Genomic DNA, 20,907 nt, shown 5'->3' with positions numbered 1-20,907 from the left:
GGCTTTATGTAATGCAGGGGATACATGGGACACCCCCTCCTCTGTGATACCCAAATTTTACTCAGCTTCTGTGGCTAATTTGGAACATAACCAATCCCCTGAAATACACAAAAACTTATTTTTTCTGATGATACTGATACAGTCAAGACACGTAATGGTGGCTGTACTGACAAGGAGCTTTAGTCACAGTAGGGTGCAAGTCTGTAATTTTAGTGGAGTAAGAGCATGACTCCTACCAGAAGCCACTACTATCCATAATGTGGAGAGCTCTCAGGAGCTACTTTTGTTTCCCCTTTTTTTATCCTTTACTAGGGTATACTGATAACTATTTTCCCCATCTTTGACAGCGACATCCCTACAGATATCAATATCTGCTGCAATCTGCCTTGAGCATTGACAAGAAGAGGTTATGAAGGAGATGGAAGAAAGAGGATGATGATTTTTTTTTTAATTTGTCCCTAGATTTAATTTTTCCTAGGACAAAAAGGGATGGTATTAGAAGCAGGTTATACAGTACATCAGATATTTGAGCTTTGTACATATCCTCCTTTCCATCTGGGGAATTCGATGAGGCTGAAAACAAAACCAAAATATGCATGGAAACATACCTTGTGTTGTGGGAAAAAAAGCAACTCAAAAGCAGTAAAAAATCAAAACAGAAGAGAAATAATTAAATACCAACCAAAAGTCCATTGAACAACAAATATTGTTTTCCCAGATGTCACAGTTAAGACCATGAGATTATGCTAAACAATGTACTCTGATCTGCCTCTGTGGGTGCCCTGCCTGCACTTTTGAGAAGACTCCTTGGAATGACAACCAGATATATCCTAGCACCAGTCATATCCACAGAAGTGTATTTCTGTGGTTAAAAAAAAAAAATTAAAAAAAAAAAAAGAAAAGAAAAGAAAAAAAAGAGGTGCCATTAGAAAAAAAAAATAAAAACAAAAAGAAAGAAAGAAAGAAAGTAAAAAGAAACCTTGTAAAATTAAATTTCTGCTGTTAAAATCTTTTTTATCCTCCTTGTTTAATCTTGTGTGAAGGTTCACCAGGAGTCTGAGTAACTTTTGGAAAGCAATGCTAAATGCAACTAGCAAATTCCTTGAAACATTCACGCATGGTTTAGCTGGGGCCAGACAGGAATGGTACCATATGTGCCTATTCACATTTCATGACCCTCTTTCTCTTTTAATATTCCTGTAGCTTGCTTGCCTATCTTTTTGGCCAGTACAACAGAAAATGTTTCCTCCCCTCTCCTTCCAATTGCACGGCCCTGAAGCAAACCACACTTTATAACACATGAGGGGAGAAGAGAAAGGGGGAGACACTGATATTTACACCGTGCTTTCCATTACCCACTCTGAGCTCCCGAAAGTCCCTTTGGCCCCTGTTAGGTCATTGTCATCATACTGCAAAAGCATGCCGTTGACTGAGAGGCTCCTCTTTGTCCAAATGTTTGTTATCTTTTTTGGGTAGGTGCAACACTGAGATGTGGCAAAGTCCCCCATGTCAAAAGAATGGCTACGTTTAGTTTTGCCCTCCAGAGGCAACATGAGGAAGCTGCGGAGTTTGGACTCTGTCTGGCCCAGCAGTGGCTCTTTGTCCGAGTGGCGGGCCACCGTGGAAGTTCTGGAGTCTGTCATTTCCTCCTTTTTCTGACATTTCAGTTCCAGGGAGGCAAAAGCTCCCATTAGCCGGTCAATATTGTGTTTTGACCGGGAAGGAGGCCTCCATTTACTGGACAATGTGCCCTGTTCACTTTGGAGGCTGTAGTTGTCACAGTCACGGCTATTTGCGGAGCTGGAGGAAGAGGAGATGCTGCTCCGAGCAGACTGACAGTTAAACTCCATAAGTTCATTTCTCACCACCACTTTGGGATTGACTTGGGGCAAGACTCCATTCTGAACTGGTTGTGCTCCATTTGTCTGTGAGTAGACATTGCTGACATTTGACATCTTGCCCTGGGAATTGTTGCAGACCTTATAGCGGACCATAAGGATTACAATGAATACCAAGAGGGTCGCCACAATGATGCCTCCAATGATCAGAATCATGGTCCCACCCAGGAACTGACTGTGCATCGACTGGCACTGAGGGTAGTCTTCTTTGGTGAAGAACTGGGCGCATCCCACAATATTGGTGGCAGTAAGGGTTGTGGCCGTGTCATCCCACATTGCCAGGACGCAGAGGTCATAGCCTGTTCCAGAAACAAGGTTGGTTACAACAAAGGCCTTGTTTGTAGCTGGTATCATCCTTGAAATAAAAAAAAAAAAAAAAAAAAAAAAAAAAAAAAAAAAAAAAAAAAGGAAAAGAAAAAGAAAAAAGAATTGGTTATTCTTGACACAAATGTAAAAGAAAGAACAGAGATTAGAACAACATGATATTAACTGTTCCGAGTAGTGACAGAGGGGAGCCATAAAATTCAGAGCCATAAAATTCAATCATTCCAGCTTCCCAGCTCCTGAGGATTCAACATCTCAGCATTCAGTAACACGACGCAAGTTTTGAGGGCCAGCTCTCAACTGTGCAATAAAGGGAATAAGAAAAAGCAGACCAAACTAAACTGAGGATTCTTTTTCTCCTCACTTGCATCTGAAATATATTCAAACTTGAACAAGTAACTCAGAATAAAAGCATACAAAGAGCAGTTCTTTCTGAGTATGCAAATGACCCTTGTGCTTGCTGAGTCTCAACATGGCAGTTGTCACATCACTTCACAGGTGCCTGAACATTTACTGTCTAACATCAGCAGGTTACTTACCTTGTGAAGGCAAGGGTCTACACTCTGTTTTCTCACTGACTGAGAATAAAAGGCAGGCAATCATTTCTCTCTTTTTCTACACTCTCCCACTTACTTTCCTCATCCTCCTACTCCACACTGTGGGAAATATCTCCTAAAAATGCAGCTACCATCATCATCTTTGCCAAAAATTTATCACTGCAACCACCTTCCCTCGTGTGAGTGAAAAAGAAATACTGGCAGTGGCAGTATGGGCTGTGGAAGTGTGAGGAGAGGTAGGAAGATATAGGGATGGAGATAAGAAGGTTTCTTTAAAATAAAAAATTCTACTCATGTATAAATCCATTTCCAAAAACCAAATAGCTGGACTGAAGCTGTGCTCCAAGTTGGGACATTTATGCTGCCACAACACTTAAGCAGTCATTTGAACTCATGCAATATTAGAGCATCGCTAGCATTCAAAATTAGCAGATGGGAATGAACATGGTCTACCCCCATTTCAAACCGGTGAAAATTGCAGCACATTAGTGAAACAGAGTGGAGAATCCCAGATTTGGTGCCTGGTGGGTAGCCAAGAATAACACCAGAGAGATACCCCATGCATGTTTCTCATTACTGCCACATTACAGGCTTGGTCAAGAGAAAAAAAAGCTGAAATTAAAACAGCCCATTATGACTTAGACCTGCAGGTCTTTTGCATAAGGGAGTCCTGCAGACACTAAGAGCACACAGTGAGCTGGTGTGACTATTTCGGATGGTAAGGCCTGGGCACAGGAACGAGGCAGACTCCTTGTAGGAGCGCCAGGCTTCCTTAGCCTCACATCATTGCCCCAGCCAGCACAAACTGCTGCTCTGCAGAGCACCTTCTGTGCAGTGGGAGGGAACAGACCTGCACAGAGAAGGAGCAACGTCAAGGCACTGCAAAGATGATTTTCTGATCATCTTTGCATTTATGCATTCACGCCACTTACTCAACCCTTCAGTCTGGCCACAGGCGAGGATGTGGCTCCTCTTTAAAAAGCAAACAAACACAGAAAAAAAAATCTGTAAGGAAAAGAAATATCGGTGAGAGACACTTGGAATATAAACATCATCTGGCAGGTTTACTCAATGTTGTATTTGAAATTCTAGGCACACTTGTCATCCTAATGTAGCTGTTTGACACAGATATAGATGAGCTATTCAGAATGAGCTGAGAGGTCATAAAACAGCCCTCATGAAAGACTCCAGATACTGTTGCTAAAATGGTTCCAAAACTTGAAATGTTTGGTATCAAGCTATTTCTAATTGTCCGGCTCTCCCTGTGGCTCTGTGAATAGAGCACCTCTGCTCACAGCAGACTTCACTTTGTTGAATTGTTCAGGGACATATATGCACACACCAAAGAAGATATATGGAATAACAGAATGCTATTGATCATTAAACACTTGATTTTAAACTCTTGAATAGTTTCACCAATTGCTTCCTATCTCCTTCTGTAGCGCTATACTCCACTTTTCACCCCCACTCCCAGACCAAAACTTAAAAAAAGTCTGCAGCTGTTAAGTCATTTCGAAGTCATTTCACTGTAAAACCTCATTACAAACAAGTTGCACTGTTATGAGAAAGAGTAGTGAACCCCACAAACAGGGTCTTGGACTTGGGTCATAACCCTTGGAAAAACAGGACTGTAACACCACCTGTTAGAGTGGTTCCTTTGGCTTTGCACTGGTGAAACACAGAGATAAGAGAGACCACTCTCTCTGAGCAAGCAGCAAACACCTGGGTTTACACACTTTACAGCTTTGCACGTGTCTGGTGATCTTTGCGTGTAGGCTTTCTCACCACTTACACAACCCTTCAGTCTGACCTCAGGTAAGGATGTGGCTCTTTTTAAAAAGCAAACAAACATACAAAAATAGAAATACAGTTGTTCAGCCTCAAACACTTATGCCCAATTTCAGTGAACACTGATAGCCCAAATCATTTACAGCTTGCTTTCTTCAAACACACAAGCTTCCAAGGAAATGTAACTGCCTAGAATATTTCAAGGACTGGCAGGTGGTGAATAGCAGCAAGAAGTGTATAGCCAATCCATTTTTGAATGTACAGAAGTGAGGCCATAAGTAGTCCTAAGGCTTGGACAGGTTAACTGTGTTGAAATGTGCTATAATAAAAACCTCATCTTAGCCTTAAAAAGAAAGAGAGTAATTTCTAAATTCAATGAATCCTGGAAGCCACATCTGTAATAATATTGGGACTAATAATGTGTTTTTAAAAGATTACAGTTGTAGTCCCAATTAAGGAAAAAGCAATCAAGTCTCCATATACATCTAAAATAGAGAATTTTGGTTGTTTCTGCAAATAAACTTTAAATGCTCTTGTAAAATATTCAAATTATTCTGCTAAGGCACAGCTAAGCATAGGAATAAGCAACAATTTCAGGAGTACTAGGAGTTAAGTAATTAATTTCAGACTTAGTTTTCTATGTTACAGTGAAAGCAATCTTATTCTCTTAAACTTGCCAAATTTTAAGAGCATTTCGGCATGGCTCCATGCTTCGGTCTATCCTCCCCAAACATACTGCCAGTCAGATATGATGGATGACATCTCTTAATGCTCCCCACATCTAAAATCAATGCATACACATTTTCATTCTGGGATATTGATGACTCTTTCTTTGATTGTCCCCAGCACAGGTAGCTGCAAGATGCCACTTCAGTCTTTGCTTTGCTGCCTAAGAGGGGGTGTCTCTTCATGGCTGCTCCATGTGTGCACTGCCAATAATCATGCGCCACCGTGCCATTAACTCTGGGACTCAAGAGCACAGAGCTGCTGTAAACCTAAGAGGGGCCAGCAAAACTGTGTCTAGGCAGAGATCTTGCCTAGAACCAGTTCAGTCCACTCATCACCTAAACACAGAAAGTTGGTTTCAGATCACAAGGATCTGATGCATTAGAGATCAAAAATAGCTTTTTAAAGTTGTTAGCTTCTGGAACTCAGAAGATCCTGGTGTTCACCTGCCAGCCCTCTGATAGCAAACATACTTAACAGCTGTGGTATCTTGAAGCAACAAGCTTGATAATGTCCACCTGCTCTTCAGGGCAGGGTGACCTTGCAGAGATGCTTCTTAACACAAAAGAGGAATAAAGATCTAAATTTGATATTAGCTTTTCTTCAGGAAAAAACCAAACAAGTGACAGTTGACTAAGTGCAGGAGGAGATCAACTAACGAAAGACTTGCTTATAGATTATAGGTTATGAAAGGTTTTAATCTATCCAGTTTAAGGAGTCCTGGAGCAGTGAGGACTGGGAAAACAAACAAACACACAAATATGTCAAAGGGAAAGTGTAAATTTAGTTCTGGCTAGGTCAAGACACAATTTGAAAATCTTATGGAAATCTCACTGTCCAGACATATAAAGCACAGTAATTTCTGCCTTTCTCATTTGGTTTACCCTCTTTGGAGTAGGAGGAGCAGGCAAATCTCTATATTCCTGCCAGGATTTTGTTATCTGATTTTTAATCTAGCTTCTGAATCCTATCTGAAGGTCAAAATATCCCAAAGAAAACTATTCATATATTAACAAGGTTCTGACCTCTCCAAAAATCCTCCCTCTATAGGGAATGATATGAGGATAGGGGTCTTACAACTGACCTTCTTAATTTACAGGGAAAAGCCCCCTTCTGTCATTCTTCGGTACAAGAGCTTTAGTTACTGGAAGAGGAGGAGACCTCTGGCCAGGACTGGGGCATGGCGTAACTTTCTGAAATAGAACAACAGTAGACAGATTCTCCTTGGAGAGTTAACGTGGGATGAAGAGCTATGAAGCCATGAAGGTTTGCCGGACTTTTTCAGACAATGCATTCCCTTCAATCCATGGAGATTTGTGTCTCATTTTGTGAAAGTACCAAAATGAGTCCATGAGACACTTCGGACAAAAAGGGAAGGAGAGTGCTAGAACTCTTATTTGAAGTCAATCTTATTCTGTATCACCACTAAACTGTCCTTGTTATGTCCTTGTGGACACAACATAGAGAAAGCAAGCAAATTTGTAATTATTCCCTTTGATGTGTAGTGATTTTAAGAAAATTAGAAAATAAATTAGTTAGAAATGCAGGGGGAAAAGGTTTGCTGCAGACTTCTGTAATAATCCCAACTGCAAGTGAACACTGAAGCTTGCAGAGAGTGAACTGTGCTGAGAATTTAGGATAACTGAGTTTTATTCTTCCTTTATCAGCTTCACTGATATCAGGCTCCACTTTATCAGTAACTCTCAGTTCCTGAGAAATCATTTTGCTGTACTGTAAGGCTCCTCATTTATAAAATGGGGATAATGCCAGCAATCTCCTTTCAAAAGAGGCCTGTGTATCCTCTGAGTGTATCAGAGGAAATTAGTAGATATTGTGATTACACTGTAATATACAAATGGTTCTTTTCTTCTATGTAGCACTGGGGATTAGCAGAACTGAACTGCTGGTTAACAGTGTGGTTATGCAAAACAGACAAATTAGACAAAACCCAGATTAGGTTAATTGGCTAGGCAATTATCTTCCTTTATGCCATCAAAGGAGGAATATGATACTATCTAGTTTCAGTCTAAAACTGCTTTAATCACAGAACTTGCAGGGACCTTTCAAGACAATTCCTTTGGGAAGGCACTTGCAACTTCCAAGACTCAGTTCTATAGTAACTAGACCATTGCTTTTTTCTTTTCTTTTCTTTTCTTTTCTTTTCTTTTCTTTTCTTTTCTTTTCTTTTCTTTTCTTTTCTTTTCTTTTCTTTTCTTTTCTTTTCTTTTCTTTTCTCTTTTCTTTTCTTTTCGACTATATTCTACCTTTGCACAGTTTTTGTTTTACAGTCTGGGTCTATATACTACCTGTATACAATTTCTCCTTCTGAAATGAATGCTAGGACTTCAAAATAGGGTCATGCTAATTCATTAAATGCTGTATCAGGAAAAGGTGAAAACAAAGTTTAAAAAGCTCAGTTCCTTGGGTGTGAATTTTGTAGGTGTTGCAGACTGTACACTAATTCTGGAGCCATTGCTAATTGATCATGTCATTATGCACTATAATTTGTCATGAGGAGGGAAAAAGAAAGAGAAAGAGGGGTGCAAGGGTGAAATAGCAATTGTTTTGTAAAATTATATTAGTTAGCACGCTATTTTTCTGTATAGTAAAGCCTTACTGTGAAAATACCAGTCTCACTGTGCACACCTAAACTTCCTCTTAGATAAAGTTACTTTCACTTTAGTGCAAAATATTACTCTCAGGACTAGAAATCAGTTCAGAAAAGTTAAACACTGGAATCTGAACAATTTTCATTTTTCAGGAAAAATTTAATGCCAAGCAGTATCCTTTTTTTTCATTAATAAGTTTGTCCCCTATTTTAAGATATTTGTTGGTTTGTTTTTTCTTCCTTCAGTCCAGTTTCATATTTTTTTTTCTAGAGGAAAAAAAAAAGAAGAAAATAGTCCAGGTAATTTGCCATTGAGTGTTGTAGAAGGGTCTGAGAGAGTCCTACATTTCAGGTAGTGTCCACCTTCAATCTCAGTAGGATAGAAGTAGGCTGGTAGAGAAAGGGGAGAGGAAAAGTATCAGCGAGGGCATACTGGTGAGAGATTGACTAAAAATCATGTAAAAATTTGAAGGTCTTTCAGCAAAGCCAAGACAATTGTAAAGATAGGGAAGTGAAAAGACCTCAGATGGCGGACAAAGATTAAGAAATCAGGAGAAAAAGGCAGAAAATATCAGAGGAAGACTAGAAGGATCTAAATTGAAGTGAAAATGTCACACCTGATGTATTGCCTGGGAGCAAGAGCTTGCAATTGACAAATTTGGGCTGCAGACTAAGCATTCTTCTTGGCTGCCAACTTTTGTGATTTGCTTGAAAGTTTTATGGGATATTCTGGTGTAATTTTTTCTGGTTTTTTATCCTAGAAAGCCCCAGTTTCTGTAGTGGTGGAATAAAAATAGAATCTAAAACATTATTTAAAATTAAGTAAGCTAACAATGGAAATTAATTTCTGACCCTTCAGATTTCAAAAGAAATCCTTGAATATGTGTCTTCAGATCATCGTAAGTCCTGAGGAATTAAAAAAAACCAACCAAAGGAACAAACAAACAAACAAACAAAAAAACCAAAAAAACAGGTAAAAAAGTAGAAAGTATATTTCTATGTGAGATCTCTCTTTTGGCACATGATCCAAGATTTTTTACTTTAGAATCTGGGAAAGGCAGAGACCTATTTTGACCTGCATCTTGGAAAAATCAGTTTTATTTCTGGTGTCCTGGGAAAAGAGATCTTTTGTTAGTATTAGCAACAGGGTATAATTCCTCTGTCAGTCATGCTTACATAAGGAAATGTCAGATAATACCAGGAGGTAACCAGACTTTTGCAGTAAACACTAAATCAACCCAGCATGAATAATTTCTTGCATTTTTATTTTATTAGTTTTGGGGGGTTTTATGATATGCAATCATAATTTTGCCTTCAAATGGAGCATTTATTATTAAACACAAATCCCTGCTTGCTTTTCTGAAACTTATCTTCTCATCACTCATTCATCTAGCTGCCCTTCAGAGAATCTCTCTTGTCAAATAAAACACATAGCACATATCATTTAATTATTATTTCCTAATTTGCTTAAGTTCTTTCCTGCTCTTTTGGAAAAGTGGGGTTGGAGGTGGGGAAGAGAAGGTAGAGACAAAAGCAACTGATACGCCTGTCAGAAGATGATGAACCAGAGAGATACTGATATTAAATATATGCCTTGTGCTATAAGGGAAAGTAAAAAAAAAAAAACCAAAAAAAAAAAAAAAACCCAAACTTTAAACTATTGGCTCAGAGAATATAAAATTTTTTAATAGACTGCTGAATAATATCCCCTGGGGGTACTTTGGAGTAATTTATCAGGTGACAGAGGAAAGTGTAGGCCTCTAGGGAACATTGTTTCACAAGGCTGAGAAAGAGGAACCATGGTTCAAGGTTCCAGGGTACAATGGTCCCCTCCATTGCCATTTCTCTCTTCCATTTATAATTCTCAAAAAAATTCTTGCAAACCACAGTCAGGCTCAATGGGTGAGGCACTTGGATGAAGATCACCAGAAATGTCTTCTGATGCTTTGAATCAATGAAGGTGCTCACTTCAGCTGTTTAGGTGCAAGCTACTGCTCTGGGACAATCTCATTTTGGTTCATGTTGGTATGACAACACAAAATTACACTTTCAGGCTCCCCGATCTGTGCTATAATTTCTTTCATGTGGACACAACAGAAGCAGACATTTAGTACCCTGAGTTTTCAATTTTATCTTTGTAGGGAAAGCCTTGTCAGTACTAAAGATTAATCCAGTCACACCCAAGCTATTCAGCAGCACACAGAACACCTTTCACCTCATTATACTAACTGCCTCAGAAAAAAAATTCCTCACACTAATTCAAATCCAACTAAAACACATTTAAGCTCATTAGCGGGGTAATTGAAAGCCCACACAATATTTCTGTTAGTAAACGTGAAGCTGAAGTATTTATGGAAACAATGCAGAGGCACACTAATGAATTCACTCTGTATCCACACGTAAATGTGGAGTTAGAAAGCTCTCATCATTCACTGCAATGTTTCAAAGAGCCAGCCAGAATATTTCAGATTACTCAACAGTATGTAAAGCTAGCAACTGACAGTGGAAGCAACATATTACAACCACCCTGTTTCTAAAGATGGGGAAAGGTAAAAGTTTTCCATGAAAGGGATGTTCAAGTCATTAAGCAGAATTTGGATCCTGAGACACACTTTTCCCAGGTTTTTATAGACAAATGGCTCATACACTTGGCTGAAGTGTCATGATTATTCTCTCTGACTCAAGTAATTCAGAATTCTTTTTTGCAGTATTAGACAGTTACATCAGAAAAGGTCATGCCTCCAACCAGCAGAGGTTACCAGAAGGGAGCAACATTAGAAATAATGAGCACATTTAGAAACTCAAATGAAATTAATTTGGAAAAGGGAATCTGCTATTTTCCTGGCAGAACACAGCTGTCAGATTCAGCCATATGCTGTCCTTGAGGGTTACAAGCGGGGTTTTCCACTTATTTCGAGGCAGTGAAATCTGTGTAAATTATAATGAAGGGATCCTATAGTGGTTAACAGACATCCACCTCCTTTTTCTGTGAGAGCTCATGTGAACTGAGATGAACAGGACTCTTGGTGACTTAGTAGCAATTTTGTCCCTGCTCACAGCTCAGAGCACTTATGCCATGTTGAAACTCTCATGTGCTGTAGAAACTTGGTGTCCTACCACACAGGATAATTTTATGTCCAGAAGGTCGTGCCAGAATGACAAAAGCTCCAGGCGCTGCCTGAAGTTATGTTTGCCCATATTTTGTAATTGGCTGGCCAAAGCAAACTTCAACATGCTGTTTCAAGTTCTTCTGTCAAAAAAATCTTTGTGCACTGGTAATAGAAATGTGGAGTCAGCTAACAGCTGACAAGACTATTCTAATTATTCCAACCAAAATAAAGAATCTTGAAATGAAATGAAATGAAACGAAATGAAATGAAATTAAATGGATATCAATCTGTATGTGCATATACATATACATATACATATTATATATTGCACTGTGTAATATGTATACACTGATATATCAGTTTGTACAAAAGAGTGTCAGCATTAGTTTAATGCATAAATAATTTACGCATTATTTAAAAAGTTTAAACACATATCATTCAAGTGTTTCCCTGCCTCAGTGATTGAACTTATTGTGGATATTCTCAAGAGATAAGGAATGGTTATCTACCAGAATCTCACTTATCTCTCTTATCATGAAGGTTGAAAAAATAGTTTAATTCCCAGGGGAGAGAAAGGGAGAACTGCATTTGCCAATTCTAGAAAAATGAACTAAAGGAATATCTGCCAACTCACCAAAGACACAGACATAGCTTACCTATGTTTAGAGAACCTCTCTGGCAAACCCTCTACCCAATTAGCAAACATTGGAAATATCTTTTACTGTGTAAAAGGGATATAGAAGACTTGTTTGCTTCTTGTAAACTGAGGAAACTTTTGAAAAATATATAAGCAAAGTAATCATCAAGCTTCTAGATTCTGAGCTGGAAGAGAGAAAAAATATTTTGGAACAAAAATTTGCATGAGGCATGTACAAGGTAAAGAAAAGCAGAATGATCCAAGATGACCTTTACAGTAACATTCAGGAATTTTTTTTTCATATGCAGAATAAGAACAAGGGGTGCAAAAATCAATAATAGTCAGAAAATATTGTCTCCTAAGTGAGAAAACAAAAAAAAGAAAGCAGAAAACAAAAAAAAAAGGAAAAAGTAACATAGATATTTAATGAAGGCATTTCTTAAAGCAGAGGTCTTACATTTTGTCATTTTCTGGGTATTGCACATAAAGCAAAGGAAAAGGAAGTCTAGAAGGACTGCATAGCCTAGAAAGACATGGAGATATTGAATTTTGGAATGCTCTACTAAAGGATAGCAGACAGTTACATCCTTTCAGTTTGTGCTACCAAAACCAGCCAGAGACACCCTGCTTCTTTGAAAGCTGAGCCTGGACTGAAAGTGTACTGCATGAAGAGTGACAAAATCCTTACTGAAAAGGAAAGTAAAACCCATCCAGCAAGAAAACAAGTTTTAGTTTATAATGACCCCAGGAGAAATAAAATGAGAAGTCAGTTATAGCTTCAAATAGTAACATGATTTTATTGTCTAGAAACATGTTTTGTCATGTAGCAATATATTTCTCTGATAAAGAATCTTAGATAAGTGCCACATATTTCTGGTACATGAACAAAGTTTAGCAAAAAGTAGTCTACTATTTATTTACATTTTACCAACTCTCCACTATTAGGAGTCTAAAAGCAGACTTCCAGCAGCCTAGTAAATATCAGCAGTCCAGAATCCAGGCTGTACATCCCATTAGTGAACTCACTGGAAAGAGGAAATCTTGAGCAGTGTTATTTAGATTTTCTTCTCTTCCAGCTATCAGCTATGTACTTTGCAAATATATATTTGGCCATCCTAAAATTAGTTCTCACTTGCAGAAAGTATGCAAAATATTTTTAAGTACCAGAAAAGGAAAGAAAGCCTACTCTTTAACAAAGTTGCATATTAAATGAGTTCATAAATATAGGACTACTCAAATTTTGCATCTCCATTTTATTTAAGAGAACCCCAATTGTTCTCTTTAGGTTTGATGGTGTAACATTTAGAAGAGAGAAGAATTTCTTCTTATGTTTCAACTTCACCAATTGATTAAAATTTTACCTGGCTCCTGAGATTTACCCACTTACGGCTTAAATGTCTGAATATGGTTTTAAGATCAAATAGACTCAGACAGTGAGCAGGTGATCAAGAAGTTAATTTGTTTGCACAAAATCCCCAAATACAATAAATGGTAGGTACGCCATCAAGTCTGTTGATACAGCCACATCCAGATCTGCTAGGTTTATTATTCCTTTACCATGATTAATTGCTAGTCATAATTCCTGGAGGTTTCTGCAGGCATGGATATTTCATTGTTTACAAGGAGAACAAAAGCTTTTACTTATTATAGACATCCATATGAGGTCATTACAGACAATGAAAAGCAGCTTATGAATAATTTTACTGAAAAACTATAAATTCTGTGGAATAACGTGTAAGAGTGCTCTGTACTGTTGAAAGGGAAATGAAAGAATGGATTTTTCTTTATCTTTGCTTGAAAAACTTTCAAAGAGTAATGAAGGAAGAGACAGACAGATTGCTCTTCTTTGGAGAGCTTCAAGGGTAAAGACTGAAAAACTCAAATTCTTCATTCTGTAAAATCTTCTCTGAGCTTTCCTGCTGTAACTCCAGATCGCTTAAATAAGTAGAACATGCAAAAATTACCCTAAAAAGGAGAGTGGAATAAAATTCAAATCAAATGAACAAAGGTACTAAATGCACAATTTTCTGTGTGCTTGAAGAATACAGAATCATTAGTCACCTCTGCTATCAGACAAGGGAATGCTGTCCTCATCCTGTCAAAATGAGCAGTAGTAGAAATTTGCCAAATGTTCGTTGATATTTAGGAAGAAAAAGGTTGAGCTGAACATTGATTCATTACACCAAGCAGCATCAAAACCTCAGCGTGATCCCTTCAGAACGACTAAAAAGTCAAAAGTCAGACTCACTCCTTGAAAAGAAGCACAGTAAATACTTTTAAAAATCACTACGTAGAAATATAAGATTTCAGGCTTCTTTGGGGAGCACAGCCAGCACTGCATTGTACGGTGTATTAGTTATAGGACTCCATTTTCCCATACATATATTTGTTTTGAGTATTACCAGTATAGTAATCAGCATTTGACTCAACTGTTTTAATATCCAATGTAAACCTAAAGAGGAAACTTAAGCATGATCCTCTGTAACCACTGTATGGGCTGGGAATTTTCTTAGATCTTCAGTGATTAAAGAACAAATTATACTGCTCTTGGGAAAGCATTTTCCCTTCTTTTGTGAATAATTGGTTACCTTAGAAGTACCAGAGTGCAGCTCAGAGTGTATGAACATGAGAATAAGGAAATTTTACTCCCTTATGAAGTACTGCAAAATTGTGCTTCATTAGCAGAACTGCTGATATTGGCTTTTCTGCAGTGGGCTGGGTTAGAGGGAGTCCTAAACTTGCTTCTGTACCACTTGATACACAACTGCTGGGTCTGAGTTCATCTCTCTAAATATTGTTTCAGGCCTCTTCCTAGGTCACACCCAGACAGCGCCAATCCTGTAACATGTGGAATTAGGACAGGCAGAACCACCAGTCTGTGGCAGGACTCCTGCAAGGCACAGTGTCTGTCTTTGACATGAAGAGAGAATAAGGGTCAGATGAGCATCTTGACTGATGAGATAGCCTTTCTTACTTTCTTGCTGGGGAAGTCAGCCAACTTTGTAGATGTTTAAATTTTTTTTTTAAGAAGTTTAATTTCCTTCCTTATTTCTCTCTCACATCAAAATGACGGAAGGCCGGTCACCCACAGAAGAAATGAAGCTGCAAACCTGCTGAACAGCAGCTCTGACTGTACAGGATGGGAGGATGTAGCCTGTATCCAACTGTCTGTCAAAGGAACCCCCCCCCCCCCCCCCCGTTTCCCTCATATACCTAGTAAAAGAAGCAAAGTGGGAGTGGTCCAATAAGAGCTGTCTTTGGTCCTGAATATCTTCTTAGGACCTGCCTTTGTTTCCACAGCGGCTGGAGCCATCTCAAGCAGAACACACCCATGTTTCATCCCTTGTGCCTCTCTCCAGAGATAGTAGAGATGTAAAAAATCCTGTGCCCAAGTGTCTCAAGGGCTTTTCATTCATTTTTCATTCATTGCTTTCAAACCCAACACTTAGGGTGTAGTCCTTTCCCTGCCATGTTCTCTCTGTCTTTGCAGGTGTGTATTTGTACACACGTTCCCCCACGTCCAAGCATGAATCTTTTATTGATATTTGATATTGATGCCATTGATATTTACCCTACTGTGACAATGCCAAAAATCATTACTTTGTTGTTGGAAAGGGCTGTATTCACAGATGTAGTGGAGATAACTGTGGCACTGCAGAAACTGTGGCACTGCAGAAAACTCCTATGAGCTATTGGCTTTTACAAAACTCTCAGAATTTACTGTCTAATATGCCTCACAGACAGACTAAATTTAACTTACCTCAGATAACAGAAACTCCAGACAGAGTCAATGATTCCTCACAGTGCATGTTTTTCTCTTGCACAATAACCTGACTATAAGCTACAAGTCAAAAATGACTCTGATCCTAAATTCATGTGGCTATACACCTAATGAAGATAAAACTCTGACTCACAGTGATTAAATTTCAATGAAATATTGAAGAATGCTTAACTGACTTCAATACTTCAGCAGTAGAAAAGAATTTATTCTGTCATGACTAAAATTCATAACCACGTTTCAGAAAATGAGCAGATATTTAATGACCATGCTGGCAACATTTTGCAGTTCCACAGAAAAGGTGAATGAACAGAAAAGTTTCTATAAACACCTGCATACTTTCTCGCTCCATAGTGCAAATATATGGTAACCTGCCACAGATTTCACTCAGGTCTTTTTTCCTCATGTGCACTCTGGGTTTGTTGGCAAATACTGGCCTCTTTATTCTCTAAAGTGTCCCAGAACTTTCATAGTCATATTTCTGGTTCCACTGCTATGTGGATATTTTTTTTTTTTACCTTGCTATGGAATGAATCACTCCACCCTCCCTCCAGCACGAAGACAAATGTGACTGCTGCTCCTGAACATATGGTAGAGCCTAAAAAAAGGGTTATCTTGTAGGAGTGTATCTGTATGCATCACTTATCACACCGTCCCCAACGGAGAATTTAAGAGATGATAGCTTCTCTTTTTCTTTCTCAAACTGCTCATGTTCAGCATTTCTCTGTCTACTGCTTTCCAACACGCTCATGATTCCTCGAGAGAAGAAAGCCCACTCCCAGTACAACTGGCCTTTTACATATTGCTCAGCAAGCTTGGATTTGCTCTACTTTCAGGGACAAGTTTTATAAGGTTCAAAAGCAAACACTTTTTGTGTTCATAATTTCTGTGTGACATTATAGAACACTTTCTTGTCTCTGAAGAGAACAACCTGTAATCATATGAAGAGACAGATTTTCGAAGTTACAAATTTCTATGCTGCTCTCAGTTTGAGAAAGAAGGTGTTAGCATAATATTTTATCCCAAAGAAATCTTCTCAGATTACAAAGTCTGTCTCCCTCAAGAAGCTGTGGACATCTTCAGAGCAACCCATGTGATGACAGGAAAGGGTCATTTTTCTGTGAACATTCACTAGTGTCAGGAAAATACTTTGAGGATTTCAGAAAGCTTTAACTAGTGTTCAAAAGTATTTAACTAGAATAGTCTATAATGGAAATGTTTTCTATAACTCAAGAGACAGCTACCATGAGTTGAAGGAACAACTGGCTCCATTTTTTACTATAAGAAAGTCCTATACAGGTGGAGATGGCTCCTCCAAAGGTTCTGGCCAAAATAGATTTAAAGCTTGGTAGAGAAATGGCTGCTGTACTTGCCAACAGAAAAGTTTAAGTATATGGGTCAATATGACCATAAGAGAAAATGCAGAAAAAATGCAAAGGCATTGGCATTTCCATCTTGTTTTAAATCAGAGTAGAGTCATGGGTATGTGCACAGGGGCCTTAGTGAGCTCTCTGGTACTGACACTGCTCACCCAGTCACAAGCACACTGTGTCTTAATAAATCCTTCAGTGATGACCAGCAATTGTTTTAAGGCTGAGTTTGTGCTCACTAAACCTGGCCTAATCTGTATCACTGCACTGAGCCTGTAATTATTTCTTAAAAGAAATCTGCTCTTTCAATCTTTCACCCCTAGCCTTGCAGGCTTTGCAACACTTGAGGCCTTCACACAGACATATCAAAACCAGCACGAGGGCAACACTGATGAATGGCTGCAGGGACCACTGAGCATCCCAGACAGCAATACACCAAAAGACACATCTAGACCAAACTTCTTCCTCAATGAACCACAGCACAGAAGACAGCCTGAAAGGCAGAGGCAGTGCTCAAAATATCCTTGGATGCAACAATCCAAGGGACTGGCTAGTGAAGAGCATCCCTACAGTGAAGCAAGAAAGAAGTACACGTTTTTATATTTTTCCATCTCAGATGCAGCCTAATGTAAAGTGTCATAATATCCTCTTAGTTTAGTCAAGCACAAGTGCTTTTTTGCAAGCTGTATCTTGCTGAGATAAAATCAATTCACAAGACTTCAGTGGAACAAGATAGGAGACACTTTGTGGATCATAGCTTAATTGTTTACCCAGAGAATAAACAAGGATAGAGAAAGACTTTGATACTGCCATATGCTTTCTGCACCTGTGGACACTGCTTAAGGTTTGTCCTACCAGACTTCCAGACAACCAGCAGTCTCTGAAACAGTCAGTACCTGTGGTTTCCACCAGCCTTACTTTCAGTAACATTTAGGAAGGGCTGGTACTTGGAGACAAGTACTGGCTGAAAGCTTGACAGCCCCTGCCATGTCAGCTATAAAGGCTCTGCTTAGCTCTCAAGGAAGACAAGGCCATGTAGCATCTTTTTTTTGATACAGCCTAAAAAGATCCATATGACTGCTGTGATGTGGCTGCCAGTTAAAGTAATGAGTATTCACTCACAAAAGTTAAGGCAATTGAAACCTTAATGCATACAACTGTAGCATTAGCTTATACAGAGATGTTCAGTTTTATTGAACCTGCTGACTTCACCAGAAGACTTTGACTGACAGTTTGACTGCTTTTATGCTCTTGCCTTTGTAGGAAGGGGTGGTTCACAAATGTTAATAGCAGTATGGGTAGTCATGATCATCTAGTCTGACTTTCTGTTCAGCAGAGTTCAGCACAGGCTGGGGACTTTATCCAGGGATTCTTCCACTGATCCACAGCACTGTGGTTTACTGGACACAAGGACTTAAGGATTTCTCAGGGGATGAAAAGTTGTTGACTCTATGTCTACTTGTTCATACTACATCAAAATGTCACACCTCATTTCCACTTTGAATGTATAGGTTCTCACTCCAGCCTGAGAAAGATAAAAGAGTGGTTTACACATGTGCATAAGAAGCAAAAGCAACAAGCAAAGAACAGACTTTGAGGCAGGATGGAGACATAGTCTATTTAAATCTGTTGAGAATTATTAAAGTTCTGAAATTTACTTTTGGAAGAATCAGAGGATGGTTTGAACTTCTATACTTGCAGAGAGGAGGCAAGGTGTTGTGGAGATTTGGAATATAAAAAATAATCTCATGGGTGATGGATGGTCTGCTACTGGCCAAGATGACTTGCTAAATAGTTGATGGTTTTTTATAAAATAATTTTTATAAAATGACTGAAGGACAGACTTGAGAAAGCTCAGGTGGTCACAGACAATCTGTCCAAGGCCAGGATAAACATGAAGACAAGTATCAAGAGTGTAATTATGGGAAAATACCAAGGATAACTGGTTGAAATTGAAGGGGATACAAAGACAACATATAAAGAGGAACACCATGATATCTTATGCATAAAAGGTATTTAAAGCCAGTTCTAGATTGTCCAAAGATAGGTTGTGTTTTTGTATCCAGTCACTTCCACTTGAAACATGTCTGTGACTGTGAGGTACTTCTGTGTGTTATTATCATTATTAAAGGTGACATAGAAAAAGTCCCCTAAGATTTAGCAGCTTTTTCAGAAGGTCTCAGGACCACATGAACACAGAAGAATGTAAAACCAGTACCTTTTCAGCTGAGCATGTTAGTTTCTGCAGTACTACTCAGTTCTAAAGTGGTTCTACTATCACACATGTCGGGGAAGCCAGCACCGTTCAACCCAAGGGTTTTGTGCAGCAGATCTTTAACGCTTTCATGACAAGCCATTTTCAAAACTTCTTTTGTGTAGATGAAGCAAAGGTGACCTTTATCCTTTTCTTTTCTCCATTTAAGGCCAGCAGCAGTTCTCTAATCTACTGACAATGGCACATGATGCCCATGGAGAGTATCCCATTGTTCCCAGTGATTAATAGTTGCATTGCACTCCCCTCAGGTCATAGCTACTCAACACCTGAGAATTTCAGAATGATGGAACATCCTGGGTACAGATAAACTCATGAATCCTTCCAAGCCAACAAAAACCACCAGCTCTCTAGGAGGTTCTTCACAAGTCAGAGTATCATTTCCAGATTAACATGTGCATGTATCACAAGAGTGGGGGAATCAGATCACTGATAGGAGGTACTAGAGAAGTAGTTTAAGACTGATTATCATAATTTCTAAACGCTGTTCGTTGTTGTTCACTTTGCAGTAAGAAAATGTCAGAAAGGCAATAATTTATTGTCCACTCCATCTGTGTCTGTGGCTGGCATTTCATTTGCAGTTGTGCAGAGAGGTGCACTCTGAAGCACACAACTTACCCCAGAAACAGCAGTATAATAACATCACGAACCAGCTTCCAAAAGGGCTGCCTGTGGGAGTAGTGTACCAGTCACTTGGAGATATAGCTGCCGATTTTAGCCACCAAAAGCTTTTATTTCTGGTAGCTCTGTAGAAAAAAATTCATGCATCAAAGAGAGCTGGACTATGTTTAGGCTAACGGATTGTCAAGAAATGGCTCAGCCACAAAAGCTCAGCCTTCCTGGCTGCTTAGAGCTCCAAATCACTGTGTAGAGACAGAGTCTTGCCCCTGTCCTGGCAAGGTGAGGGGTCAGCCTTGGTGAGTCCAGCTCTTGGGTCCACCTGAGATGTGACCCCCAGAAAAGTCAGAAAAAAAAAAAAAGTGCCTCTCATCCCACTCCAGCTCGGCATGGGAGCTGGTAGGAGAAGGAAAGGCAACCCTCCTTGAGCTGCCTTCTGCAGCCATTGTCTGAACTAAATACTGGAACTTGGGGATACAGAAACCTCTCCAGGGGAGCCAGGCAGTCTGTTTGTGTAGGCTGACAACTACAATCAACTTTTTGTAAACAAAACAGAAGGCATATGAGATTGCCAAAATGCTAACTCTCTGCTACACACTGTAATTTTTGGCTGTGAAGTTTAACAGAGCTTTTCTGGATTCATAACAGAAAAGTATTTGTAGCTCGCAGAAGCTGGAGTTTATTGAAAAGAAATTTGAAATGAAGTAGTTTTGTTTGCATCTTTTGTTCTTAATAAGAGTATTCATAGGTTCAAGAAAACAAGTTAGCCTGTTCAGATATCCATTTTCAAAAACAGAACTTAGGGAGCTTGTTTTTCAGTGAAAATCTTTAAAATATTAATGGAATAGAATATTATTTCCTATATTTGTTATGCCTTCCATAATTTCAGTTTTCATTTTTGGGGAAATAGATCTACAATTTTCTGAGTTGTCCTACCTATAGACATTTAGAATTAACAACGGCCTTATTAAGAAAATCTTGAATATTTCATTGAAGTCAGTCTCTGCAAAGTTTTGGTGCTTATCCAGATCTGATTGATCTGGATAAGCAGTTAAATTTCCATAGTTTCCATAGTGAAAAATAGGACTGAAACCCACAGAAAAGTCTGTTCTGCTTCCATTCCTGGCCAGCTCTACAGCAAAAGAAAGCACCTCATTTTACCTCTGTGGTGGAGTAGAGAATATAGTGGATTTTTAGGGAACTGTGTATGTTAACCCATCC

The 20,907-nt window shown here is 38.9% G+C and overlaps 1 protein-coding gene across 1 annotated transcript in view; it reads right to left on the bottom strand.

The window, feature by feature from the left end:
- Positions 1–1,334: 1,334 nt before the first annotated feature.
- LRFN2 (leucine rich repeat and fibronectin type III domain containing 2) overlaps positions 1,335–20,907 on the bottom strand; it is a 34,385-nt gene continuing 14,812 nt past the window's right edge. Inside the window, exon 2 of the mRNA XM_041477200.1 lies at positions 1,335–2,253. Within this exon, the coding sequence (XP_041333134.1) occupies positions 1,335–2,253 (919 nt within the window). The remainder of the gene's footprint in view (positions 2,254–20,907) is intronic.

The sequence above is a fragment of the Pyrgilauda ruficollis genome, unplaced genomic scaffold (genome assembly GCF_017590135.1).
Source record: "Pyrgilauda ruficollis isolate IOZ18807 unplaced genomic scaffold, ASM1759013v1 scaffold4, whole genome shotgun sequence".
NCBI classification, from domain to species: Eukaryota; Metazoa; Chordata; class Aves; order Passeriformes; family Passeridae; genus Pyrgilauda; species Pyrgilauda ruficollis.
The sequence above is the reverse complement of the archived record's forward strand: the minus strand, read 5'-3'. Positions and strand labels throughout refer to the sequence as shown.